Source organism: Furipterus horrens, unplaced genomic scaffold (assembly GCF_987537825.1).
Source record: "Furipterus horrens unplaced genomic scaffold, mFurHor1.1.pri manual_scaffold_4, whole genome shotgun sequence".
NCBI lineage: Eukaryota > Metazoa > Chordata > Mammalia > Chiroptera > Furipteridae > Furipterus > Furipterus horrens.
The window spans coordinates 194,134,087-194,160,689 of record NW_028327174.1 but is presented as its reverse complement, the minus strand read 5'-3'; the positions used below and the strand labels follow the sequence as shown (position 1 = coordinate 194,160,689).

At 58.7% G+C, this 26,603-nt stretch overlaps 1 protein-coding gene across 9 annotated transcripts in view; it reads right to left on the bottom strand.

Annotated features, from left to right (window-relative positions):
- DAB2IP (DAB2 interacting protein) overlaps nucleotides 1-26,603 on the bottom strand; it is a 182,887-nt gene that overhangs the window by 2,276 nt on the left and 154,008 nt on the right. For 7 of the 9 annotated variants that reach the window (XM_090274670.1, XM_090274668.1, XM_090274675.1 and 4 more), the window contains 12 exons: nucleotides 23,693-23,846; nucleotides 21,967-22,065; nucleotides 20,696-21,250; nucleotides 18,555-18,699; nucleotides 18,334-18,478; nucleotides 15,508-15,744; nucleotides 13,757-13,958; nucleotides 11,711-11,889; nucleotides 8,928-9,816; nucleotides 8,130-8,282; nucleotides 5,934-6,127; nucleotides 377-464 (listed from right to left, as the gene is read on the bottom strand). In XM_090274670.1, the coding sequence (XP_090130796.1) occupies nucleotides 377-464; nucleotides 5,934-6,127; nucleotides 8,130-8,282; nucleotides 8,928-9,816; nucleotides 11,711-11,889; nucleotides 13,757-13,958; nucleotides 15,508-15,744; nucleotides 18,334-18,478; nucleotides 18,555-18,699; nucleotides 20,696-21,250; nucleotides 21,967-22,065; nucleotides 23,693-23,846 (3,040 nt within the window). The remainder of the gene's footprint in view (nucleotides 1-376; nucleotides 465-5,933; nucleotides 6,128-8,129; nucleotides 8,283-8,927; nucleotides 9,817-11,710; nucleotides 11,890-13,756; nucleotides 13,959-15,507; nucleotides 15,745-18,333; nucleotides 18,479-18,554; nucleotides 18,700-20,695; nucleotides 21,251-21,966; nucleotides 22,066-23,692; nucleotides 23,847-26,603) is intronic. The other 2 variants (XM_090274669.1, XM_090274672.1) reach the window with 2 other exon arrangements.

Sequence of the window (26,603 nt, the reverse complement as noted above, 5' to 3'; positions counted from 1 at the left end):
GCCCTGGGGGAAGGAGGCTGGAACCAGAGCCTCCACATGTCGGCCCCCTCAACGCACTGGGAAGCCACAGCTCTGAGCAGGAGTCCCCACCCTAGCCCCGCTCCCCCTGCTGCCTGTGTCAGCCCTGCCTTCCCGCCCCTCCCAACAGGCCCACTCTTCGGTCAGCGCTCCTGGTGAAAGGCAACTGCCCCACCCCCATCCGTCCGCAGCCTGTGCTAGTGACCCCTCAGGCCTGGCTCTCAGGGCAGAGACCCTGGTCGCCTGTCCTCCGCAGCTCTTGCAGCGGGTGTGACTAAGGATGTGGAGAAGCCAAAGTCACCGCCCCAATCCCAGGTCCTTTACCACCTGTGGCCAACCAAAGGGCTGGAGCCCCCACCTGGGCATCAATGATCTTCTGTTTGGAATCTACAGCTGCCTGCATCTCCGCATGGTCCTTCTTCAGCTCCTCCTCCACTGACATCAACCTGTGACCAGAGACAAGGACAGTGAGACTGGCGCTTGAGGGAGCAGATGATGAGGTGGGTGTGGGCCTTGTGGGCACAAGTCATCATGCCTGCGCAGAAAGACATGTAGGAGAGTCCCTCCTTGGGCCACAGACCTCCCACACGTGCTGAGAACAGAGGCCCTCCGGCTGGCCCCCAGCCACCTCATGGGCTGGACCTACTCCTTTCCTTATATTTTTAAAAAAAATATGCTTTATTGATTATGCTGTTAACAGTTGTCCCAATTTCTTTTCCTTTTGTTCGCCTCCATCCAGTGACTCCCCTTCCCCCAGTTCCCCCCCTAAGTCTATTCCCATTGGCTGTACATATAGTTCTTCTAAATATCTGTCTACTCCACTCCCTCCTACTACGCTTCTTAATTCCTGTACCATCTCCCTTCCTTTCCCCCTCCCCACTGATGTCCCCCCAAAATGTTCCCCATGCCTATAATTCTTTTCCCACTCTTGTTGCCCACTTAGTTTGCCTTTGTTTTGGTTCCCTAGCTTCTGCTGTTGGTTGCTGTAATATAGTTTTCATTTTAATGTTCATAGTTTTGATCCTCCTTCTCCTAAACAAGTCCCTTTAACATTTCATATAACAGTGGTTTGGATCTGATGAACTTCTTCAGTTTTACTTGTTCCTGGAAGCACTTTCTCTGCCCTTCTATTCTGAATGACAGCTTCGCTGGATAGAGTAATCGTGGCTGTAGGTTTTTGCTTTTCATTACTTTGAATATTTCTTTCCAGTCCCTTCTTGCCTGTGGAGTTTCTTTTGAGAAATCAGCTGATAGTCTTATTGGGACCCCTTTGTACATAATTCTCTTCTCTCTTGCTGTTTTTAAGATTCTCTCTTTATCCTTCATTTTTGACATTTTGATTATGTCTTCTTCCTTACATTTTGCCTGCCTGATTGTATTCCCAAATCCCCAGCAGCCACTGGGTCTCCCCTGTTCCTGATGTTCTTCCAGGGCGTGGGAGTGGGTGTTGGACCCTCCCCACCCCCCAGAGCCCGGCAGGTGGTATACAGCTGTGGGAACTATGGTTTGGGTGGGAAGACAAAGACCCTGCAGGGCTCTAGAGCTTTCTCCACGACCCTGTGTTCACCAAGGCTGTGCCGGGCACTCGTGGTAGCGAGATGAACAACAGGCAGTCCTTCCCCTCAAGGAGCTCACAAGGCAGCAGGGACACGGACGGGCAGCAGCAGCTACACCCTGCCCGGGAAGCTCAGAAGCCACGGGGACCAAGAGCGGGAAGGAGCTAACTGCCCTGGAGGAGGAGGGGGTGGTGGCGCACACGCTGAATCGTACATCTGAAGGACGAGCAAGGTCCGCAGGCAGAAGCTGAGCACGGCCGACGGGCGGAGCACCGTCTGCAGAAGCCCGGAGCTCAGGCAGCTGCGGGCCTGCCACCAGCTGCTCTTTCCCTGAGACCCTGCCTGGCCCCCTCCTGCTGGTCTCTCCCACACCTGTCAATCACTCTCCATCTCTCCTGCCCGCCAGCTCCCTTCCTCCAGCTTCTGGAGCCCACACTCTCCGGGTCTGCCCGCCGGCTCCCAGGCCGCTGCCTGCCAATGCCATGTCCTGCCTGCCGCTTGGATGCGGGGGCTCCACAGGACTCCGCCTCACCCTCCGTTCTTCTTGCTCTACAGACGCTTCTCAGACAGGCCCATCTCCTCCCACAGCTTCATTCCCACCTCTATCTGCCAACTGCCTAGCCCAGCGAGCAGTCCCTGTTGCTGGGCAAGCCCTGGGGGTCAACGGGGCTGGGGCCGGTACCACACCGGCTGTCGTGAGCAGTCCACAGGATCAGGAGCACTGATCAGGAGGAAGGGGTGTGGCCCTGCGCCAAGCAGGGGGTTCCTTGTCACAGAAAGGTAGTCACGGAGCAAAGCCTGTGAGAGGGGGCAGCGGGGAGGGAGATGGGGGAGGAGGGACAGTACGTGGTATCATCGGAAGGGAAATGACACTGGGGGAGACTTCCGTTTCCAGCCATGGTGGAAAAACAGGGACTGGATCTACCTTCCTGCCATCATAAAAAGAAGGAAACAAAACCAAAAAACTAGAAAACCAGACAAAATACAGGGGTGAGCAAAAGTAGGTTTACAGTTGTTTGTATAAAGATGTGCAGATTATGATTATAATAGCTTTAGTACCTCAAAAGAATAACTGTGTTTCGTGCACTCACACCTGCAGACCTACTTCTGCCCACCCCTGTGTATGAAACAAACGTTCTGGATACTGAACAACAGGGAGCACAGCCCAGTGACTCGCACAAGAAGGGGCCCCATGCAGTCAGTGTCCAGGCCAAACAAAAGGAAGGGCACGACATCAGAGTCGGGGAGACGCAGGACAGGCACGGAAGTGAGGTGGCCAGGACTCTCAGGATGGTGCCAACGGGGGATACTGCAGAGAGGGCTTCCCCTATCTCCTTGAGGGACCCCCTTGGGTCTCTGGCTGAGGACTGGTCTGTAAGCCTGTGAGAAAACAACTGGGTTGGGGCACGAACCACTGGAAAGGAGTTCACAAAACCACCCCAGGCAGAGCTCATGCACGGTGGAGAGACGCACATTAACACAGAGGCCTGAAGCGGAGTCCTCAGAAGGAAACTGCCTGATGAAAGCCTGGCCAGGACCCACCCGAAGCAAGTTTACACGTAAGCCTCAAAAGAATCCAAAGGGATTCCAAGTAACCTCATTGTTTCCCAGAACAAAGCCCCAAATAGTTAAAGGAACACAAAATATCCAGCACTTACATAAGATTCACAATGCCTGGCATCCAACCAAGCACGCAGAGAAGTAGAAGAATATAACCCCTAACCAGGAAGGAAATTAATAGAAAAAAAAAGTTTCAGAAATGTCATAGATGATAGAATTAGTAGGCAAGGACATTAAAGCAACTATTATAAATACATCCCACACGTTTAAGAAAATAGAGGGAAGCATGAGCATAATGAGAAGTTTGGAACTTAAACCAAGGTCTAGAGATAAATATACAATATGTGAAATAGGAGAAAAAAAAAAGGTACCAAATAGACTTCATAGCAGATTAGACACTGAGGAAGAAATGATCAGTAACTTGGAGACACAGTTGCAGAAATGACCTAAGCTAGAACACAGGAACAAGGAAGTGACAGCGCCTCAGTGTGACGTGGGACAACAAGAGCAGCGAGCCCACGTGCAGCGGGAGGCCCAGAGGACTGCCTCGGAAGGCGGGACTCTATACCCACAGGTCCAAGAGCTCAACAAACCCAAGCAACGTGAAGGAAACCACGCCAAGGCACATCATAATCGAATTGTTGGCCATGAGTAATAAATACATAAACCTTAAACACAGCCGGAGAGCAAAGGTACAGTAAGTACAGAGGAACAAAGAGGACGCCCGCGTGCCTGCTATGCCAGCCAGGGCACGGGCCAAGCCAGGCCCCCTGCCTGTGTCTGCCAGCAGCCACACCGCACACGGAGCTCCGCTGTGACAGCAGAGTCGAACAGCCACAGCAGACACCGTATGGCCTGCAAAAGGGAAAACAGTTATTATCTGCTCCTTCACAGGAAGGTTCTAACCACTGTCCTAAAGCAACAACAGAGATTAACTACTAAACCAACGGCAAAGATAAAATAGAATAATAAAAAATACTCCATACAAGAGGGTAGGAAAAAAGGGACTAAAACAGTACAAATAGAAAACAAGTAGCAAGATAATAGGTTTAAACATAATTATATTGACAATTATGTTACATGTAAGTGGCCTGAACACTCCAATTAAGAGGCAGAAACTATCAGATAAAAAGCAAGAACCAACAGTAAGGTGTCTGTAAGAGAAACTTCATACAGAGACGCACAGCTGGGTTAAGAGTATAAGGATGAAAAAGGATGTACTGGGCTAATACTAATTAAAAGAAAGTTGGGGGAGCTGCATCAACATCTAAAAATGATTTCAGAGCAAGAACTATTATGAGAACCAAGGAAGATGACTTTATAATACTATAGCGGTCAGTTCACCAACAGTGTGTAACAATCCTAAATGTCTATGCACCTAAGAACAGTGTATCAGTGTACATAAAGCAAACACCAACAGAAATAAAAGGAGAAATAGACAAACCCATAATTATGATTACAAACTTCAATATCCTTTTCTCAATAATTAATAGAATAACAAGCAAAAGAGCTAGTTAAGGGTATAAAGACTTGAACAACACTATCAACCACATTGACCTAATTGACATTTACATTTAGGGAGGAAATATACGAGGACTGGTTTGTAGAAATAAATGTGTTAAATAAGCCGCTGCACTCAGGAAAGCAAGGACCTGGCAGAAAACAGACACAGTGAGGAGGAGGTGGTTAGGATGAAAGTGTTTCCATTTTCGTGACCACGCACATGAAGACAGTCAAGAGCAGAGCCGTGGGGTCAAGTGCACAGTGGCTTCTGGTGGCCCTGGTTCTAGGCCCGCTCCTTCTTCTAACCATTTTCCATGAAAAAACCCGCACGGAAATCAAGCAAACAATCAGGAACAGTCTAAGTAGGAGGAATCTGGGGAAGGTCTTTGTGGTGGGCAAAGCACGAGGCCAGGCCGGGCAACATCCCGGCTACTGCACGCCTGTGAAATCTGTCCAGGCGACGGACAGGCGCTCGTACTGTGTACACAAATGAGCTGTAAACCCACACTGCCCTTGTACCTGGTATTGCTGTCCTAAGAAAGCAAACTCCAGGACTGGGATTCTGTGGTCTGGTGACACCTTGACTACACCCCTGCCTACAGACACGGAGGAGGGTGTGCCCACCCTAAACACCAGCAGTGAGAGAGGGAAAGAGGGAGGGAACCTGATAGAAACCGTCAATTAAGATACGACTCAGCATTAAAACCAATGGCCCTCCCATCCCCACCCCCACCCTCCGAAATCTTCCTGCATACCCCATAGGCACCTTAAAACTTACATCCCAAACTGGCATCATCATCCCCCTCCCTCCCCACACAAACTGCTTCTCTTCTGAAGTTCCCCTTCTCCATAACGGCTCCATGACACACCCAGATGTTCTCCGTAGAAATCGGGATTATTCTGTCTCCTCCCTCCCTCTCACCCTCCCACCTCCCACCACCGAAACGAACTGACGTTCATTCCTACTTTTCCTGTCCTGAACTCGGTCCTCATCGTCTTTCCCGGCACCCCCAATCTGGCTTCTAAACTGCTCTAAGAGGGTTTACCAAAAAACGTGACCCCCTATAGGACCTAGGGGCCCCCGAGCAGCTGGTCTTGGCTGATCTCACTTCTGCCAGGATCCGCTTTGCCTTCTGCCACCAGCACACACTCCAGGCCTGTGCCACGCTGTCCCCACTGCCTGAGACTCTCCCTTCCTGTCCACCTACAGCTGAGCAGTCCCTGCCCTGCCCTGAAGCCTCCAGGAGGGCGGTGTGGGGCCCGGACTGGAGCAAGAGCAGGAACAGGACACCTCACCTGCTGATGATGCCCTTCATCTGGATGTCCTTGTCCTCCTGCTGCCGCCGCAGCCGCTCCTCCCCCTCCTCCAGCCGCGCCTGGTACTCCAGCACCAGCTTCTGTGTCGTCTCCTCCTGGCACTTGAACAGGGTCTCGTATTCCTCCAGCTTTTTGGTGGAGATCCGTAACTTGTCCTGCAGCACTGCCAGGTCCTGCCAGGAGGGCGGCGTCCACGGGCACAGCACCCGGGACAGAGAGCACAGCCTCGTGAGCCCGAGCAGGAGCCCAGGGCGGACTGCCCCGGGACTCCACCACCCAGCTCACTTCCCGCAGTGAGCAGAGGCCGAGTCTGCGCTGCCCCCCACCCCCTTCCACACTAAGCTCCCGCCCCATAGCCTGACCTTACGGCTACGACAGACGTAGACTCAGAACTTAGGGTTTAACTAGGCCTTTGGCTTTTTATGACTAACAAAGGATAAAGCACTTCGAACATGTCAAGGAGATCTGACGATGCCCTGTGAGGTGGGGACCCTACAGGAGAGGGGACTGAGGTCCCAAACGCCAAAGCGACCCAGTCACACGGAGAGTAGTGACCGACCAGTGGAGAAAGATCCCAGCCTCTATCTGACCCTAAAGCCAGGGCAGTGGCGGGGGAAGTGCAGGCGAGACAGGCGAAGGGCAAGGTGGCCCTGGCTTTCTGGATCTGACTCAGCCCAGCATGCTCAGCCGTGGGGGAGACACGGTGTGTAAGGCGGCAGGAGAAGCAGCAAGCCGGGAGGCTGTGTGGCCGGACAGAGGGTGAGGCAGGGCTGACAGCAGAACCGGGGGCTCGGGGCCAGGGTGCCGTGAGAACACACAACTGGGGGAGGCAGGAAGAGCTTCTCCTTGAGTCCCGGGCAACAGCAAAGGACTGTCCCAAAGTCAGGAGACAGGACAGCCAGAGAGATCCACCCCCACCTCGAATGTCATCCCTGGAGCAAAGCGGGGCCCATAGGGGAGCCTGGCCCCGGGGAAACGGCCCTGGCCAGAGGGGTGAGCAGGGCCTGACGCAGGCAGGACCAGGCCTCCAGGGGGCTCAGGGAGCAAAGGCCTCCGGGAGGTGCCTGTGAGGGTTTGTAGCAAAGCGGGTGAGAGAAGCAGCAGCTCACTCGGCCAGGGCACAGCGAGGGGAGAGGGCACTCCAGCTGCAGCTGAGCCCTGGAATTAGAACGGCTCTGAGCCGGACCCCAGCTTCACACCGGGGGCATCGGAAGGGGCTGGCCCTGCTCACTCCCCAGCCAAACTCTGGCCCTTGGAGCATGGTGCCCATGTCCCCTGGTCCCCTTCACATAATCATGGTAAAAGCAGGTGGATGTGGTGGACCAAGGGGTGGCGGAATGCAGCGCGGCATGGACCTCGCCCTAGGCCAGGGAGAGGGGGACCGGCCCCCCGATCTGAGGGCTCCTGCCTGACAGGATGCTACAGGCTTTCCTGGGGCCAAGAGGGGCAAATAGAGGAGTGACGACTGTCTGGGACCTTGGCTTCCAGAATGAGACGAGAACCAGCCACGGATCCAGGGCAGCTGCCACAACCACCGGCAGAATGGGAGGACAGAAGCACCCCACTGCCCACAAAATGCTCCATGGGTGGTAGGTGGGGTAGAGAAAGCATCTCAGGAGCAACCTGACCCTAACCCTCACCCTGGCTCTCTCCCCCCCAGGCCCTGGTGGAGATGCACACTGGGGACGAGGAAGAGCCAGGCCTTGGGCAGGCACCAGCCCCGAGTGGAGGGGGCCCGGCTGGGGGCACTCTCCCCGCTGTCTCGGGCACCCATGCCTCCACCTCCTCACGTATGAGGCTCCCTCAGGGGTCTGCATGTGACTCTTAGGTACCCTCACCCCTCAAGTCCCAGATTCTCTGCCCAGTCACTTGGGGACAGGGCCTCCCAGAGGTCCAAGGACCAGGTCCCAGGAGTCTGGATTCAGCACAAGTCCCAGCTGAGTCTCATGTGCAGCTTGTGTTGGGAAATCTCGAGTCTAAGCTAAATCCCTCCTGCTGCTCTTTTTCCAGATTCCACTGACTGCTGCCCCCATGTGAAACCAGGGGATGAGAGTGGACCGGCCATTTGCAGGACTGAGCAGTGCCCCCTCACTCAGAACTCACGGGGAGAGGATCCTGCCAGCTGCCACGGGGTGCAGCCCTGCCCTGCCGCGAGCTGCCAGGGTCCAGCTTTACCTTTTCTGCTTGGCTGAGCTCCTCCTTACTCCTTAGCCTATCCCTGTGGGGGGGGTCTGGGCTCAGGACCTCGTCTTCTAACAACTGTGCGTTCATGGTCAAGAGCCAAGCAGCCGTGCGGTCCAGGGCATTGGGGCTCACAGGTGAAGGGCCCTACAAGGAAACACAGCTGTGAGGGCCAGAGGGCGGCAGAGGGGTGGGTGGGGGTAGGAGCGGTGCCCGGTGAGTCGCAGGGACAAGGGAGGGGGCCTTTAGCTGACCCGGCGCCTACTGACGCAGCAGCCCCGCCGAGGGGGCACTAACTCCCAGATGGCCGCCGAGGCCGGGCCAAGCACCTGGGTGGCCTCCAGAGCTGCTCTTGGCCACCCGGGTGAGGACGGGCAAGCTGGCCCCGGAGGACCGGGCATGTCAGTTCCACATACTGTGTACGCCCTGGGTGACGGGAGACACCCGTGTACCCCGGCAGCAGAGCTCAGGAGGCCAGCTCGGAGCAGGGACAGGGCCTGTAGGGGACGGGTCACCTCCTACCCTGGGTAGGGCTTTAATAGGCTCAGCACTGGACGTGGACTGACCACGCCCTCCTTCTCCCTGACCCCAGCTGTCTCAGGGGAACTGGCAGAGGGACCCTGAAGCTGCACTGTCCCTGGTTCCCAGGACTGGGACGGGGGCCAGTGGGGCCAAACGTGGCATCATTCAGCATGGGATGGCAGCAGGGTGCAGATGGAGATGAAATGACTGGGAGGAGCAGCATACCGTGGGTGTGACCCCCTCCCGCCCCGCCCCCAGCAGCACACTGACCTGCTTGTGCACGGCACGCGGCTTCAACTCTGGGCTGTCGCCCTTGGAGGAGGAGGACTGCTGCCGCAGCCGGGCTCCCGGGCCAGCCCAGTCAGGCGAGGCCGCCGCCAGGGTCCCGCTCGAGGGCCGTGGGTACTGCAGGGTGCTCAGCAGGGTGGGTGGCGTCCGGCCACGGGGGGCAGGAGGTGGCGGTGGGGGCGGGGGTGGCGGCTGGTCGATCCGACGCTGGGGGCCGGCACTGTTCTGCCGAGGCACCGTGGGCTGCCCGCCCTTCTCAGTCAGTGACATCTGCCGCCGCGCCAGCTCCCCCGGCCGCCGCCCGAGCTCCTCCGCGGCGCTGCTGAAACTCCCCAGCTTGGCAGCAGCCGCGAGCTCCTCACTGTTGCTGTGGGAGCTCAGAGAGCTGTGGCCCTCAGAGCCCGAGTCGCCAAGGCCACGGGGTGACAGCGGCAGGCCGGCCGCCATCTGGTACACAGGGTTCTGGAAAGAGAGCGGTGCCAGCAGCTGGGGCCGGCCCGGTGCGCCCTCGGAGGTGCCGGGTGTGGTCGGTGTCTGGCCTGCCCGCCGCACGGTGGCCAGCCCTGCCAGGCTCACGGGGGCTGCCCGGGCCGGCCACCCAGCCACCAGCTGAGTTGTGGGTGCCTGCCCGTCGGAGGTGAGGGCGTCGGGGCCCGCTGGGGAGCCCGCCTCCCCGTCCAGCGTGCGGGCGTCTTGGAGGTCCACCATGGACAGGCTCTTGCCACCGTTGGCCATCTGAAGATCAGGCTCGTTGGCTTCCGAGTAACTTGAGCTGCGGGCTGGTGAGGGCTGGACCCCGGAGGACCTTGTGACAAAAAACAAGTCCTTGTTTTCGGGGGTTGGAGACGGTAACCGGGTGAAATCTATCAGACTGCAGGGAGACAAGCACACACAGGGAAAGAAGGGGGAAGAGAAGAGCTGTGAATGTGGCCGCGGCGGGTCCCAACCAAGAGCCCCCGCCACTCTGCCGGGCCTGGTGGCCTGAGCCGGGGCTGGGGGAGGAGGGCGGAGGCGGGGTGGGGAGGGGAGGTACCAGGGCAGCAAGACTGAGAGAGTCCTGGGGACCCAGTGGCAAATCCCACAGCCTGGGCAGCTAACCCTGGCAGAAGCCCCCATGGGGACTGGGTGGCTACTCCAGCACAGAGCCTCTTTCTAGAGGCCAGCACTGCGAATGCCAGGCCCTCTCCCTGCTCAGCCACATCTTGGGAGGATGGGTTCTGAGGCCTGAGTGTTCTGGAAAATTCCCCTTAGCTAATCCCAAACCCACAACGCAGTGGCTCTCTGCTGTCCAAAGGTCCTGCACAGAGAACTCCGATTTCAAAGCCCCAGGGGATCCCTCTGCATCTTCCCTCTCGCTCCTAATCAGACTGATAACGAGCAAACGCGGGGGCCTGGTGCAGCCTCCCTGCCCAGCCTCCTGCTGCCACGCCCTTGCCTGACTGGCAGGCGGGGGCTGGCGTTCCTGCCAGAGACAAGGCATCAGAGGAGGATCCTCAAGGGGTGACTCAGGCAGGGAGGGTCTGCGCCTGCAGGGGGGTGGGGGTGGGGCACGGTACCCTCCCCGGTACTCAGCTCCTCAGAAGGGGGCACAAGGTGGTGGGGACAGGCAGGCCCTGGAGGGAGGATATGGGAGTGGAAAGGGCTCTGCGTAGGCTGGAGGCAGCAAGGACTTTGGGGTCTGACATGGGCTTGGATCGGGAGTTAAGAGTTGGCCTGGCCTGGGGTGGAGAAAGAAGCACTGAGCACCAGCTGGTGGGGCCCAGGGGGAGCAGGCTGTGACCACTTGGGGCCACAGCACCTGTGGGCGGAGAATCAGACGAGGGCAGCGAGTGGAGCCCAGAGAAACCCAGACCAGCCACACACCTAGTCAGGTCTCTGCAAACCCACGTGCCTGCTGTCTCTCAGCCAAGGTGCATCCCCACCAAACTCAGCTCTGCCTCACTGGGCAGGTATTCAGTGAACTCCGGGACTCAGAGGCACCTGGGAAGTGGCATCTGGCCTCTTCCTGAGCCCCCATGCCTGCACAGAACACCCCCTAGGTCCTCGATCTCCACACTCTCATCCACTTAAAAGCCTGCCGCCACCACCAGAGGAAGAGACCCTCGCCCTGACTCCCAGCTCTGCCGGCCCAGCCTCGCCCCTGCCAGCTGGTCCAAGGTGGCCCCAGGCAGGGCGAGCAGTGTACTGGTGAGGCGTAAATGGGTCACTACAAATGCCTACTTTGTAAAACAAACACCCTCATTTTGAGATCTAAGTTAGGGAACATTTGCCTCCCCCTCCTCTTGCCCTGGGGCTGAGGGCTCAGAATGAGGGTCAGGCCTCAACTCACTAGTTTTTTGGAGCTCCCAGCCTCAAAGCCTTGTAGCCACCCAAGCTCCTGCTGAAAACACAGACCCCTGCAAACCAAAGCACTTCTGGAGATTCTGACTGGGCCCAGGCAATACCAGGAGAACACACCTGGATGATCCAGAGGTTATTTGCGACCAGTAATTGTTCTTCAACAGAACATGTCTCTCTCTCCAGGCTTTGTATTAGGCCCCCCTACCCAGAATGCATTTTCTACCAAGGGAAATGTTTCCTAAAAAGCTCAAAACTACAGTATCACCTCACCCAGGCAGCCTTCCCTGGTTTTTCCCTAATGGAGGTTCACCACTTGGGGGCTGCAGAACACACTTCATGCCTCACCAGCTTGTTTTATAAACACATCCTCCTGCCTTTGTCTGCACATGCACCCCACAACGCCTGGCACCCCTGGCAGCTCTTACCCAGAGAGGTCGTTCTCAATCACCATCTTCTGCAGCCCAGCCGAGATGCTGCTGCTCCCAGAGCCAGGCGTGGAGGCCAGATCATTGGTCCCTGGGAGCTGCCCACTGCCTGGGGTGCTCAGTGCTGTGTGGACATCCCTCAGGATTCGAGGCAGGGGCCCCAGCTTGGATACTATGCTCTGCAAAGACACAGGAAGAGGCAGGTGTGAGCAGTTGGGGCCTCCTAGGGAGGCCAAGCGAACTGCAGCCAATGTGGTTCAAAACCCCCAAGGAACCAAGTAGACATGTAGACCCGCCTGCCCCTACCAGTTAGATACAGCAGGTATGGGGTGTGGGCTGGAGGGCCAGGAATGAGTGGATTATATATTTACCAGCTCCCCAGACATTTCTGGGATGGAGGTGCGAGGTGTGAGGCCCACAGGGAGGAGCTGACCTAGCCCAAGCCTTTGATCCTAGTTCGTCCTGTCTTAGTGCCTCCTCAGAGAGGAAAGCGCATGCGGAACCCAGAATTTCCCACACCCCTCCACACCATCTACCCCACAGGGTGGGCCGCGGCCTGACCCACTTCTACACCTGATCCCCCGTGAAGATGGTCCCGGCACAGAGCAGGCACCACCAGGGCTCATCGGACGGTTAGCAAATAAGACAGCCAGGCTGAGGGTGACACCTGGGCCATGTCAACCTCACGGTCATGGTTAAGACTGACGGTGCTAAGTAAGGACTCCAGGCTGTGGGGCCAAGCTGAGGGAAGGGGACTCTGCCTCCCCCTGCCTAGGCACTGGCTGCCAGGTAGGGCTTTGTGCAAAAAGAAAGTGTGAAAACTCGAGTTGTTATCAACAGAGCAGAGATGTGAGGGACAAAGGGCTCAGCTTCCAATCTCTGCTGCAACACTGTCCGCTGGGACGGCTGCTGATGGGTGCAGTCATGGAGGATGGCGGCCCGTGCAGGGGCTCAGTGAGTGGTGGCCGCCGGAGTGACTGGTGTTGGCAGCAGAGGAGGAGCAGAGAGCCATGGCCCTGGTTCCCATTTCCCCTCCCGTGTCTCTTGCAGCCAAAGGACAGTGGACATAAACGAGCAGATACGACTGCAGCAGCATCTGTTTGTGGTGAGAAGCTGGACTAACCCGAGTGTCCAGCAACAGGGGGCCGGCAAAATATACCAGAGTCATGACAGGACCACCTGCAGCCACAAGAAAGGTCGCAGCGACCGAGCAGCACGTGCTGCCGTGGGAAGATGGCCGCCGCAGAGTGCATGAGAAACGCACGCCACAGTGCACATGCAAATCCTCACCTGACGGCATCAAAAAAAGAAAGGAGCTCCGTGCTGGTGTGTACCCTTAACACACACACGCAGAGGAGCCTAGAAGGTTGCACACCAGAGCGCCCTGTGGGGTCACTTTCAGGAACTGGGACAGGAGCAGGGAGGCCTTCCAGCCCTGTTTCAGCAGCAATGACTTTTGCAAGGTAGACTTTTACAAAAAGCAATGAATATTCTGGAAGCTCTGGAGCTGTGGCAGGCCCAGCTCTTGCTACTGAGGACCTGTTCACTGTGGGCTGGGGCTGTTGGCAGGGGACAGTGGGAGCCCAAGCCACAGAGGGCACACTCCAGGTGGCTGTTGCAACGTCAGAGGTGTCTAGGGAACACACATTTTGACGGATGGTCAAGAGCAACTGTGGAAAGGTTTGTAACTTCCTATCTGACACACAGACGTAAAGCATTCTCAAGTCTTTCCTGTCAGTGGCCCCTTAAAAACCAGAACCAGGACATTTTCACAGAAAGAGCTAAGTCTGATCACATCCCTCACAGGTAGGGAACACACCTTCCTATGCGGAATCCATCCATTCAACGCCAAGTACGCAGAGACCCAGCTGAAGCCCCAGTACCCAGAGGGGGCTCCCGGCCGGCAGGAGCCGGCGAGGAAATGCGGTGCTCCCACCAGGGAAACGGCCAGAGAGCAGGTGCGTGCTGCCAGGGCCGGGCAGGGCCGCTCATCTGCACCACACAGGGGACCCCTGTGCCCACCCCTTGCCCCCTGGGGACAGGCACCTGCTCCAGCTGGCTGACGGCCTCCCAGAGCAGTGAGTGCAAGCTAGACAGTTCGCGGCCCAGGTCAATGTAGCCCTCGAAGCCGGCTGTGTTGGAGATGGTCTCGGGGTTGGAAATTTCCAGCAGGAAGCGCTGCATGTTGGTCCACTCGTGCTCCAGGAACTGGTTCATGAATGACATGTACTCCTCTTTGCTGCCAAACCTGGAGAGAGGGCAGACAGGGTGAGTGACCCAGGTCCGAGGCCGGCCCCAGAAAGCCAGGCCGCACCCAGAAACCCCCCTCTCTGAGACACCCCCACCTCCCCAGCGCCCACCCCTCCTCACTCGCTGTGGCCAGTTCCCACACCACTAACTCCACCAGCCAACCAGTCTGCTATGACTCAAGGCCCTCCTTCCTCACAGCCATGTCCAGGGACCCTTTTCCAGACCTTTTCTCACAGGCCCTGGAATGTCCGGTGACCCTCTCCCCTTTCACTGCCAGTCACAATCTCCTTCCTCTTGCCCTCAAGTTTCAACAGCCCGGTGGGCAGATGATTCTCAGATGTGTAAGCCCACACAGCATCTGCCCTTGCACCCAGCCTGGCCAGCTCTGAAGTCATCGCCATCACCCCTAACCCATGCCCTCCACCCAGGCTCCCAATCCCAAGTGGGGACACCAGCTGAGCCGGAAGCCTGTCGGGTCATCTCTCCTTCTCCCTCCCACAACCAGCAAGGCCAGCTGACCTTACTGTCCCATCACCACTTGACCTTGCAGCCGCCTCCTGCATCACCTCCCCAACTCCCAGTACTTCTTCTACTCCCCTTTGGCTGGAACCACAGCTAGGCTCCCGTCTCTCTGGTGCAAGTCCCGCTCCTTCTGACCTTCATGCCTCACTGCTGGCAAGCCGAACTTTCTAGGACCGTGAATAGACAAGGGCCACCCTCTCCCATGCTTAGAGCCCTTTTGCTGGCTCCCAGCTCCCTGCCTTTCAAGTCCCTGCTGTCCTCCTGGGTCTCATCTCCCACTTCTCCCTGCCTGGCACTTGACGATTCAGGAATGCCACGATGCCTTGTCCCTACAGCACATGGTCCACCCGGGGGCTGCCCTGTCCCTGCTCCTGACACGCAGCTGGGGAGCACGTGGTTGGGAGGCCTCCCTGTCTCCTCTCCCAACAAGCTCAGAGCCATCCTGAGAGACGGACCGCACCTGCTGCTCACTCTGCATTGCTCCCCCTGCTCAAGTGTTGGCTCTGAGGGGCTCGGACCAGGTGTGACTCAGAGCCCCGGAATGGGGACGAGATGACCCACCCCATCCGTTTCCACCCCCTCAATCGAAGGTACAGTCCAGAACACTGACGTGCTTTAAGAACAAGGACATCCTTGACAGCATTAAACAAGGACAGTCTGAAACAGCCTGAGTGCCCAACCACAGGGGACAGGCTACGGAAATATGGGCCCTCCTCCCTTGAAGGCATATTAGTCATTCATTTCAAAATGAGGCTTATGAATGTTAAGCACATGGGAGAATCCTTAGGATAAAATGTTTAATTCAAAAAGATGAAAGAAAAAAATGTCTTCTCACCTTTGGAAATCAAGGGAACATACCAAAATGATGTGTATTTTTGGTAGGGGGAGGACAGGTGTGGAGGAGATCTTATTTTGAAAAAGCAGGGAGGGAGAAGACCGAGCGTGACAGAGACAAAAGCAGGGGCCCCAGCAGCCTGAGGCCTCCAGCCAGGCCCCTACGCTGCCCGTCGGGACGCGGCACTCACTTGGCGAAGTTGGCCAGGTTCTGGGTGACCTTGGCAATGAGCGTGAGGGTGCGGGCCGTGCGGTCGTCGGGGTACTCCTGCAGCAGGTTAAAGAGCGAGGGCGACATGATAGCCGGGCAGAGGAAGCGCAGGAACAGGGAGGCGCTGATGAGCCGCTCGCTGATGTCCGGCCGGCCGCGGCTGCCGCACTCCTGCCGCCACGAGGCGAACACCTCCTTCAGCTCCCGTGGGAAGACACTGGGCAGGGACAGACAAGAGTGGGCCTGTGGTCAGGCAGGGCACCAGCACAGGAGGGTGCAGCGCAGGGACCCAGTTCTGGGTCTGATGGAGCCCTGAGTTCTAGCCCTGGCAGCTGGGAGCTCGGACAGGGCTGCCGGGGAGCGGAGCCAGCGCAGGGTGGGGACACAGAGCACCAGGAAGAAGAAAGGGCAGGTACCCCCAAGCTCTTATCAGGGTGCTGGGGTCCCCATGAAGGGGCACAGAGGAGCCAGGTCTCTGTCCTAACCGGGCCTAACGGCAAGGGCCAGCTCTAGGTCTGGGCCCTTCCCACCATTCCCAGTGTGTCACCCTCCTCCCCAAATAGCAGGCCTCTGGATCCAAGGGACAGTGAGGGAAACAGCCGGAACAGGCCATTGCTCCTTGGTTCCCGTCACTGGCTTTGGAGACTTACTCCCTTCTCTCAAGTAATGTTATAGGAATTAGAGGTTTTCAGGAGGGCTCAGATGACCAAGCAGATGGGAATATTCTAACCACAGGGTGAAGACCCAGCTCTCCACTTCCTAGGCAGGGACAAACTTCCCCGGCAGGCCCAGTGAGCACGGGCAGAGTCCTTGGCGCCCAGCTGGGGGTGCTCTTTTCATTGGGGATCTCCAGCCTGCCCCAATGAGGCCCCACCATGTCAATGTTTAAGTAGCTTTCCTCCCTTTTCACCCTAAAAGATATGCTTCCTACTCTGGGGCAGGCTAGGACCCAGTGCTCCCTGAACCCAGTCCATGCCTGGCTCTGTCATGACCTCTGGGAGCAAGTCCCTGGCCCTCCTTGGCCTTTAATTTCCTCACCCTCAAACTCAGAACGAGGCCATCTAAGGGCCGAGACTCTGAGGCCGTAAGAGGCCTTGATGAACCCAGGAAGCTTCTGTCCAACAAGCCCAGCACCCAGCCCAGCAGGTTCTGGGCAGGGAACGTGTTGAGCACAAAAGCACAGCTAGAAGGGAAGGGGGCGGGCAGCCCTCAGCCCTGGTCCTCAAAGGGCCTGGCACAGGACTAGGCAGGGGGCAGGCGTCAGGCGATGACAGCTCTCAATGGCATCCAGAACTGAGAGGTGCCTCTGGGTCTCGGACAAACACCAGAAAGAGGAAATGGAAAATCACTGCCCACGGATACCTTGCCCTGTGTCCCACACCCACCCGCCGTGGGAAGAGCAGGGCAGTGTAGAAAACACAGCCTGGCCCCAGGCGAGCCGTCTGTGCGCAGCCCAGGAGCAGAGGGGTCTGCGCAGTGTGGCAACCCCCATGCTGGCTCTGGCCCCCCCCCGCCCCCTCCCCTAGGCTGTCGCCCACCTAGCAGGCCTCTCTGCTGAACGATTCCAGGGCCCTTTCGTGTGCCCAGCCCTGCGCTGGCAGATCCCGCTGCCCTGGGTGCTCCCAGCATGTGCAGGGAACAGATTCAGACACCGGCACAACCCCATGCTGCATGGGATCAGGGTCGTGACGGAGGGCGCCCAAGGGAGGCGAACTGACTGTCAGGCAGGCCGCAGGAGGGAGCCAAGCATAAGGCCTTAAAGCAGGAAGGGAAGAAGTGTGAACAAAGAAAGGAGCAAGGCATGACTGGGGGGTGGGGGTGAGGTGGGGTCAGGAAGGGGACCCAAGTGGAGAGGGGGACGCAGGTCCTGAGCTGGAGCAGTGACCGAGGAGAAAATCCAAGCAGCTCCTCCAGGGTGAGAACAACGCCAGTGCCCGGGGCTGGCAGCAAGGCCCCCGCTGCGACAGTCACGCATACCACACCGTTAGCAAGGCTGCACCCTGCGCAAGGTCCTCTGGCCACTGCACAGGCCTCAGGAACAAGCAGGTGCCTGGGACATGAGCCTCGCAGGACGTGGCCCACGGAGCACCTGGGGCCCTGACAGGGGTCCGATCTGAGCGTCCCAGTCTGCACACCCTGCTCCTTCTCTCGGCGGCTGGCAGCAGCCTGTGGACCTCTGCTCTACCCAAAGCCCAATCCTTTCTTCTCTGTTCTCTACAGTCCAGGCACCCACACGAGACCCTGCCGGCCCAACCACAAGCCTGTGACATGAGTACCAAACCCCTAAGGACAGGCGAGGGGTCTCAGGTTCAGCCACCCACATACCCCAGGTGGGTGTCCAAGCAGGGCCTCGTCAGTCTCACTCCCCAGGCAGCCCCAGCACCTACAACAGCGCCAGCCACATGGGCTGCTCGCCAATAAACACGTGCCACGGACGGCCATCACATCCCAATTCTCCACACTGCACAAACCATGTCCTGCATATATTCTGGAACACTCCCTCACATCTGAGAGCCCAAGAGGGCCAGGGCGGGGGCCTGGCAGCCCAGCAAGACTTTGCAGAGTCAGGCAGAGGGGTGCAAGGCTACAGGCGCGCTGCCTGCCCTCTCCTCCTTAAGCCACTGCTCTGCTGTCTGTAAGCCAGGCACCAGGGGACAGAGCACTCTCGCTGAGCTGTCTGGATGAGACCCGCACACATGTGCCTTGCACAGCGTCTGGCACACGCCTGACACAGGACAGGCCAGACGCCGGGCTGGGGAGGCCCTGGGCAGCCGAGCCCAAGGAGGCGTGTGGGGGCAGCACTGACCAGTAGGAGTTGATGATCTTGCAGAAGGCCAGTTCACAGCACATCTTGAGGTTGCCCTGGTGCTCAGGGAGGTCAGCGGCCGAGCACTTGCTTGGGTCCACTTCGCAGTTCTCGTCTGACTCGTACAGCGCTTTGATGAACTCACCTGTGGCCGGGAGGGGCAGTGAGGACCTGGCGGGCACGCCCCGCCCCAGCCCATCGCCGGCCTGAGCCCTCCCTACCTAGCGCGTCCTGCAGGTACTTCTGGCCCACCAACTTGAGGTACTCCTCGATGGCCTTGGTGGCTAGCGTGTTTTCCCGGAAGATGAGGTGCTCATTGTCCCCACAGCGGTCCACCTCTGACATCATCAGGTCCGTCAGGAAGTCCTGGGGAGGCAGGTGGTGAGGGGGGTGGATCTGAGCAGGCCTGGCTGGTAGAGCCCTGGGAGTCCACACCCGCTCCCCAGCCAGAAGCCTCTGCTTCTCAAGGCTGCTCCACTGTCTACCCTGGGGGGCTGCTGGGGAGAGGGGAGGGCAGCCTGGTGAGGGGAGACACCTCGGGCTGGTGATATCAGAGCTGCGTCTAGAGGCCAGGGAGGCAGGCCATATGGACACGAACTTCCCACATCACGGCCAGACCATCTGGACTCAAATCCCTGCTCAGTCCTGACCAGGCCTGGCTGGGTGACCAGAGAACTCCCCCAATCACATCATCAGTGCCAAAGAGCAGACAGGCCACCCTCTCCCTCACACAAGCAGCTGCCGCCATGTACCCATTACTCCGATGGGGTCGCCCACCAGACACAGACTTGTCCTGGGTGGTCCCTCAGAGGAGGACGGGAGGTCTGCCTGGCAGACCCGGGCAGCAGCTCCTCACTGCTGTGGGTCCCACACTTCCTTGGAGGGCAGCTGTTAGGTGGAGGGACCTGTTGGTCCCACAGGCAGGGTCACGGGACAACCCCAGGAGGAGCCTGAGCCCACACCTTCCTCCTGGCTGCCTGCTGGCCCTGCGGAGTGAACCTGCCGCCACCCAGGTGGGAACTCTCTCCCTCCAGAGCCCCTCCCTCTCTCACCCAGGCCAGCCCTGTGATTTGGGGGAGGGGAAGAAGACAGGCAGGGAGCCAGAGTCCAAGGGAGGATGAAGGTCAGGGCGGGGGCTGCCCAGAAATGAAGTTGCCAGGTGGCCAGGGCTTCTGGGGTGCACAGCTTAGGGTCCCTCTGACATCACAAGTGGCCCCTGAGAGACCCTGCTGGCCAAAGGAGGGACAGGAGGGGCTGAAGAAGCTGCCGTTGGCCTCTCTGGGGACCACATAACCTGAGGAGTCCTACCTGATCTACAGATGACCTGCAGGGTCTCCTTCTCTAAACACACAGAGGGAGGACCCGGGCTATGCCAGGCTCTTGCTGACACCCATGGGCCTATCTGAAGCTTGGCCCAGGCTGGGATGAGGAAGAGCTCTCCTTAAGAGCTAGGACCCAATGAGGGGATAGGCATAGAATAGGAAGGTGCCCTGTCCAAGGTCACACAGCTACCTGGGCCAGATCTGGCCCAAGTCTCCTGCTTTCTTCCCAGGTCCTGTTCCTCTTGTTGTACCGAGGGGAGAGGGGGCGGCAGGGAGAAGCCCCTTGGAGTCCAAGGGCAGAGACTCTGAAAGGTCACAGCCCAGGAGAGTGGAGCCTGGGAGGACGGCAAGGTGCTGCGATACCCAGTCACGTGGCCTGCACTTCTGGACCGTGAGGCCCATGTCAGATGCTCTGCCCCTCACCAAGGACACCTTATTAGCCCCCAACTTCTTTGAACAGAGGAGGAGCTCACATGTACAGCACCCCAGTAGCATGAGTTACTTCTATCTTCCCACCTACTGCTCCCCCGCCCCATGGAGGGCCACAGGGGTGGGGGTGGGGTGGGGAGATCTGGAGCCTGAATTTCTGTGTCTGGTGTGAGAGTGGGGGGCAAGGCTGTGGCTCTAACAGTACCCTGGGGGTGGTCACCAGATGGGGAAGTGACCTGAATGCAACACCTCACTGGACATGTGTATCTGGGTCACTGGGGCCCCTGTGCTGGGAGAGGCTGGCCCTCAAGCTTCAGGGACCAGCCCTCTAGGGGGTGGGGGAGGCCCCTAGAACCCACTCCCTCACTACAAGCTGCCATCCTGTCCATTAGCTCCATACCTTGCCTCGGCGATCAGGGGCAGGAGCATGACGCCCCTGCTCCGTGACACAACCCTTGGGTTTAGGGGGCCCACCTGGCCGTGATCAGTGCCCTCGACAGGGCTGACAGCCACGACGCGGACATGGGTAACAGCAGGTAATCCAGTGTGTCACCCGGCCGTTACACAGGACCACAGGACGCGGGGTGGCCCGCCCGGGCCCGCGCACGCACCTTCACTTTGCCCGTGCTCTGCAGGATGTGCACCAGGGCCGACGCCATCTCCTCCTTGGTTTTGGCACTGAGGATGGGCTCGAGCGCTGTGCAGAGCCCCAGGTAGTGGTTGGTGATGTGCTCGGCAAACTCCTTGTACATCTCCATGGGCAGGATGGTGATGGTCTGGTAGCGCGCCTTGATGCGGATCATGGGCCCGGGGCCCTTGCTGCCCTTGGGGTTGGGCGTCACCACTGGGTACCACTTTTCCACGAACTGCCGCCCGGCCACGGAGGCGGCGGGCAGGCTCACCAGCCCCAGGTAACTGTTGCGCTCCTTCTTCTTCTTCTTGTCCGTCTCCCGGTACAGGTGAACGGTGACTGTGCGCAGGGGCGGCAGGTTGTGGAACTCAAAGTGCTCGCCCCAGAAGACGTTGTCCGTCTTGAGCTTGCCCGTGGTGCGGGCGTAGAGCACGTCGTCCAGGCACAGCTCGCACAGGTACTTCTTCTTGGCCGGCAGGTCCTTGGCCTCGATCACCCACAGCTTCAGGATGTGCTCCACACGCCGGCTGTTGTCCTGCACATGCATAGGGGAACCACGGTCACCGAGGGGCTGGCCACCTGCCCACCACCCAGCCCGGAGCTGGCGAGAGCCCTCAGATCCGGAAGGACCCAGGAACCGACAGGATTGGGGGTGGGCCAGGGCCAGCTCAGGACTGTGACGGACATGGGGCTGGACCTCTGCTCTGCCTCAGACTCGCTCACTGACCTGGGGCAAGTGACTTAACCTAAGCGTCCGTCCCCCTTTCCGTGAAATGGGAATAAACAGCGAGAGGGCGAGTAAGAGGTTAGCACAGTGCTGGGTGCCACTGTGCTATTTATTAGCTCTTTTAGTTTGCTGCTCTGTAAAGCCACCTAAGATGTGACCACTGTGAAGGCCGCTTCCCTAGTGACATCATGGTGACCAGGCCCTCAGGTCAGCCAGGATGCCAGACACAGAAGCAGGTGATTACTGTTGGGGTCTCACAAACTTAATGGGGGAAGCCCAAGGGCAGTGGGAACACAGAGCAGGGCACCAGCCTGGACCAGCGGTGCTCACCTGCAGGACAGGACAGATGGACGGGTGAGCAGGAATCAGCCAGGGGAGAAGGAGGGACAAGAGATCCGGGCAGAAGGAAAGACACTGGCACCCAACTCCCTAAGAGCCCCCCACTGCTCCCTGATGTTGAAGTCTGTGCTCTGCTCCGAGCCTAACCTAAGCCCCGAGGCTTCAGTGGGAGGGGCACAGCCTACCTTGTTGGGGTGCACTGCCCGTCGCAGGTTCTCCATCCACTTGTCCCTCTCCGCTGCTGACCGGCAGGAGAAGCACTTGCTTCCTGATGATGTCGTCACCTGTGGGGACGAACAACAGTGTCACAGGAGAGGGAAATGCAAGGAAGCTGGGCAGGACAGAAGGCCTCTGGGGCTTGGGGGGCTTCGGCCACCAGGTCTGCAGCACAACCGCAGGGAGGAGGCGGAGCAAGGCTCAGAATGACCCCCGTCTCTCACATTTGCAGGTGGCGCAGTGAGACCAGTGTCCCAGAGCATATCAGTGGCAGAGGCAGCCCAGCCCTGCACCGCCTAGCTCCTGGTCCCGGCTCCTCAGCCTGTCCTCAGCACCCTCTGTCCACAGGAGAGTATCTTTCTGACTCTAGCTTCACTCCCCTGAGGCAGGAGGAGAGGAAGCCCGGGGTGCCTGCCCAGGTCAGAGGGCAATGCTCCACTGGCTTCCCTCTTCAGGTGGAGCCCCAGGTACCAAGGACACCACCACGGGTGGGCACAAGGATCACCCCAGTCTTCGGCTGACACCTTCTGATGGTTCTTTTGCCAAGTGACAGTGACAATCATGATTGTCACAGAAACTTAACACTTTGGGGGCCACACTGGAGAAATGAGAAATGGGCTGTCTGGGTGGGCTGGGCCCTGGGGTCGGCCCACCTGGAACCCTTCCCGCCCCTCACTGTCAGCCTCTTGCTCACCCTCCAATCCCAATCTCTTCCAGGCAAGGGAGCCCAGCCCAAGCTGCTCCTACTCTGTCCCGCTGTCCTCGGCACCACGGCAAGGGCTCTTACAGGGGGAACCAGACTCCTTATCCAGCCAGGCAAGGGCCAGCATAAGCCACAGCACCCCCTGCTGAGAACAAGTGCCCTGGCACCATCTTCAGCCGTCCCAGGCAGAGGTCAGAGCCCAGATGGGGTCTAGCTGGACCATAAATCTTGAACCAGAACAGTGGGCACAGGGCATGGGGAAGATGCTACACACATCCCGAAGTGGCTGATTTTCATTCCCGGCCTCATCCGTCTCTCAGAAAGCTCCCCTAATTATGTAAGCTCCTTGTGGGTGGGAGGGGGTGAGGTGGGAAGAGAATCTGACTGATGAGAGAAGCAGTCAGGGACTCCCAGGAACACCCACAACGTTTGGTACCCTGGTTCTGGCTTGGCTGCAGGTGTGTGTGACCTCTGGCATCTTGCCCTCTCTGGGCCTCAGATTCCCCAGCTGCAGTGAGGGACTGGACAGCCAATCCTCAGGTAGAGAGCCCTGCCAGGCGGGCTACTGCCCTCTGCTTGCTCTTAAATCTCGGGTCACAGGATGCTAGGCCAGAAAATGTTCTGATTGCTTTACAGAGGGAGGAGACCAGCCCAGAAAGGGGGTACTCTCCACCATCCCACACTGCAAACTTCAGGCACGGCCTTGGGGCGTGAACAATTCTACGTGGCCTTTTACCCCTTTTACTGCTTTCCACCGGGGCCTCTTGCCCTCACCAGCACCGGGAAAGGTGCTGCTTTATTTCCAAGGAGCCCACAGATGAAGAAAAGCTTGCCATCTCCCAGCTCTACCTGGTCTCCTAGGAGCCAAAAGCTATGAACAAATTCCAGCCATGGTCTCAAAGCCGAGGCCACCGAGCATTCCAGGGGGGTGTCTGGAGAACTGGCCTGGTAGGAGAGGCCCCCAGCGCACGCACGCCCTGACAGGGACCCACCTCAAAGCAGTAGTCCTGGCCCAGGATGCTGCTGTGCACGGGCTTGATGACCACCTCCTCCTCCATGCTGAGGTCCAGCGCCTCCACCGCGCTGCTGGGGCTGAGCAGGGACTCGTGGGAGCGAGACTCCTTCAGCCTCGGCATCAGATGGGACCTGAGGGGGTGGGCGGCAGGTGTGTCAGGCTGTACCTGTCACTCCCTTCCCTTCCCATCTCGTCCAGGAAGCCTGGCCAGAACCCCTGTGCTGGAGTCACAGAGACCCATTATTGGTCCCTTTGCCCACTGCAGGACTCTGGGTAACTGGTTCAGCCTCTAAGGGAGCAAGTGGCTGGGAATGAGGCCGCCACTCAAGAGTCTAAAGTCAGCAGTGAGTTCAGGGTAGGGTCTGGCTAGGCTCCTAAGCAGACTCAGGGACCCACGGGGAAGAGCTGAGCTTACCCGGGCAGCCTTCCCCACCCCAACCCCTTAGCCTGGATCCTCATCCAAGACTAGAGCAGTCACACACTCGTCCAGAAAGTCACTGCCCCACTCCATCTCCAGCCCGACTTGAGGTGGGGGAGCCACAAGGACCTCAGTGGCCCATTTTACAGATGAGGGCAGCGAGGCTCAAAACGTCTGCACAGTTCCCGACATGCCAACTCAGGCAGGGTCCACACACCAGGGCTTGGGGGCCCAGTTCATGGTCAGTGGGCCCAAGACAAACACGAAGAGCAGAGGCAGTGGATGTCACCTGGGGCCCAAATGGGGCCTGGATCTGGACCGGCTGACAGACCTGGCCTTGATGCTCACCTGCTACAGGACCCTGGACCAGTCACTGCCCCTTCTCTGAGCCTCGGTTTTTGGAAAGGGCCTCAGAAGGCGCTGGCACCAGTGCTTGGAAGGGTCTACTTCAGAGAGGTGCAAGTCCCTTTCCAGAGCCAAAGCACATAGTGGTGCCCGCCAGAGGCCCTCCTGCCTGCCGGGCCTGCTAAGACCACGTCTGGCGTGGAAGCTGAGCAGGCCTTGTCCCTCCTCTCTTGCCCACGGTCCAGGCCGCCAGCCCTGGCACAGAACCTGCCCTGGGCTTAGCTCACCAGACCTCCTTCCCCCAATCCCTCTGCCTTTCAGCTCCAGGCCTCCAATGGTCCCGGCACAATCCCTCCATCCCTCTCTGCATCATAAGCAAAGACCCCACCTCACATCCGTGAGGCTTGGCAGGGTCACCACACACCTCCCCACAGGAGACACACCCTGGAGACTGCTTCCAGGATCAGCCTGGGTTACTATGTGTGGCCTCAGGAATCCAGAGATAAGCTGCCCAGAGGGGCTCACTGGCTGACAGAGGCCACCCTCCACCCCCATAATCTACATCACCATGGGAACAGCCCACCCCAACATGGAGCTCTGTGCTAGGCATCACACTGGAGTCAGAGCTGGAACTGGGACCCCAGTCCTTGGAGACCCCACAGCCCAACCCAAGAGAGCCCGTCAGCCTCCCTGCACCTGCTTGCCCACACCTAGCATGAAGCTGGCACATGGCCGGGCTCAGGTCCCTGGAGCCATAACGATGTCCTCAGGCAGGACGTCTGAAAGCTCCAGGGCAACGGATAGACCAGAGAGAGGCCATGAGACTGGTTGAAAGCCTGTTGGAACCCACCCAAACCTCCGCAAGGTCCACGGTGGAACTTCTTGGTAAGGGGCCGGCCCACCGACGTCCCGACTAGATGCCTCTGCTCCTCCAGCGCCCTCTCCCTGGGAGGCAGCGTTCACGCACATGCACCTTGTGCTAGGTGTAGACAGGCTTCTGCCCTTGATCCTCCGGGCGCTGTTCCCCCATCACAGCGTGACCGATACCATGTCTTTCCCTCAGTCGAGATTCCAGCCAGGGCTGCCCACCTCATGGGGCAGACTCTAGGCCTCCCCCCACATGGGGCTTCATGCCTCAGTGCAAGAGAGGACCTGCCTCAGGTGCCGGGGAAGGCACCCAGCCCAGGACCGGCTGGGACCCAAAGCCCGCTGGGCCTGCCATCCAGAGCTGAAAACCCAGCCTTCAGGTCAGGATCAGGCTGCTTTCTGGCCCAGCCCAGAAACTCCTGCCAGGTAGGGATTCTGGGAGCCAGGGTGGGTGGAGTAGGGATCCATGAAGAGCAAGGGCAGGGGGTGGGGGGTAGGGGGTGGAGAAGGGTTGGAGAGAGGAAAGGGAGGTACAGTTGAGCAGACTGGGCCTGCTCAGGGAAACCAAGGGGACCTTGTTCTTGTTCTGTAGCCCAGGAGCCCAGCAGGCCCAGGCCAGACCCCAAAGTGGCCAGAACCTGGAGCTTGGAGCTGCAAAACCTGCTTTTCCTCCCCCACCATCCTGTCCCACAAACATGCTTCAGCTGGCCCATGCCTCACCGGGAAGGTTCCTGGCTGAACAGAGGGCTGTGGGCAAGTTCACGGTTAAGGCATCCTGACTGAAGCTTGGCAGCCCTGACCCTCCCCATTTCCCCAGCATTTCTCTAAGTGGGGGGACGCAGAGCAGACCCAAGCTCACTGGCAGGAGGAGTGGGGACAAGACTGGCCTAGAGAGGCAGGCCTAGTGGCTTCTCCAAGATGCTAGGCCGCTCCTGCACAGTGGGGGGGCCAGGCTCTGACCCCTGCTCTGTGTGGGTAATGGAATCCTCACACTTCCCCGGAAAGGGTGGTGCCAGGAGACCTCGGTCACAGATGGGAGAGTCAAGGCCACAGGACAGAGAGACTGCCTTGGACAGGGCCTGGGGACAGCAAGATAGGGGTGCCCCACTGACCTTCTCTGTCTAGACCACAGCAGCATGTCCCGCTAGACGGGCCCCCCTACCCAACATGGAGTCACTCTCATCCGTCCGCTCTCCCCTTAGGGCCTATAGATAATCAGGTCACCTGCTTCCACCTGGTGCTGAACCCTCCCTGAAGC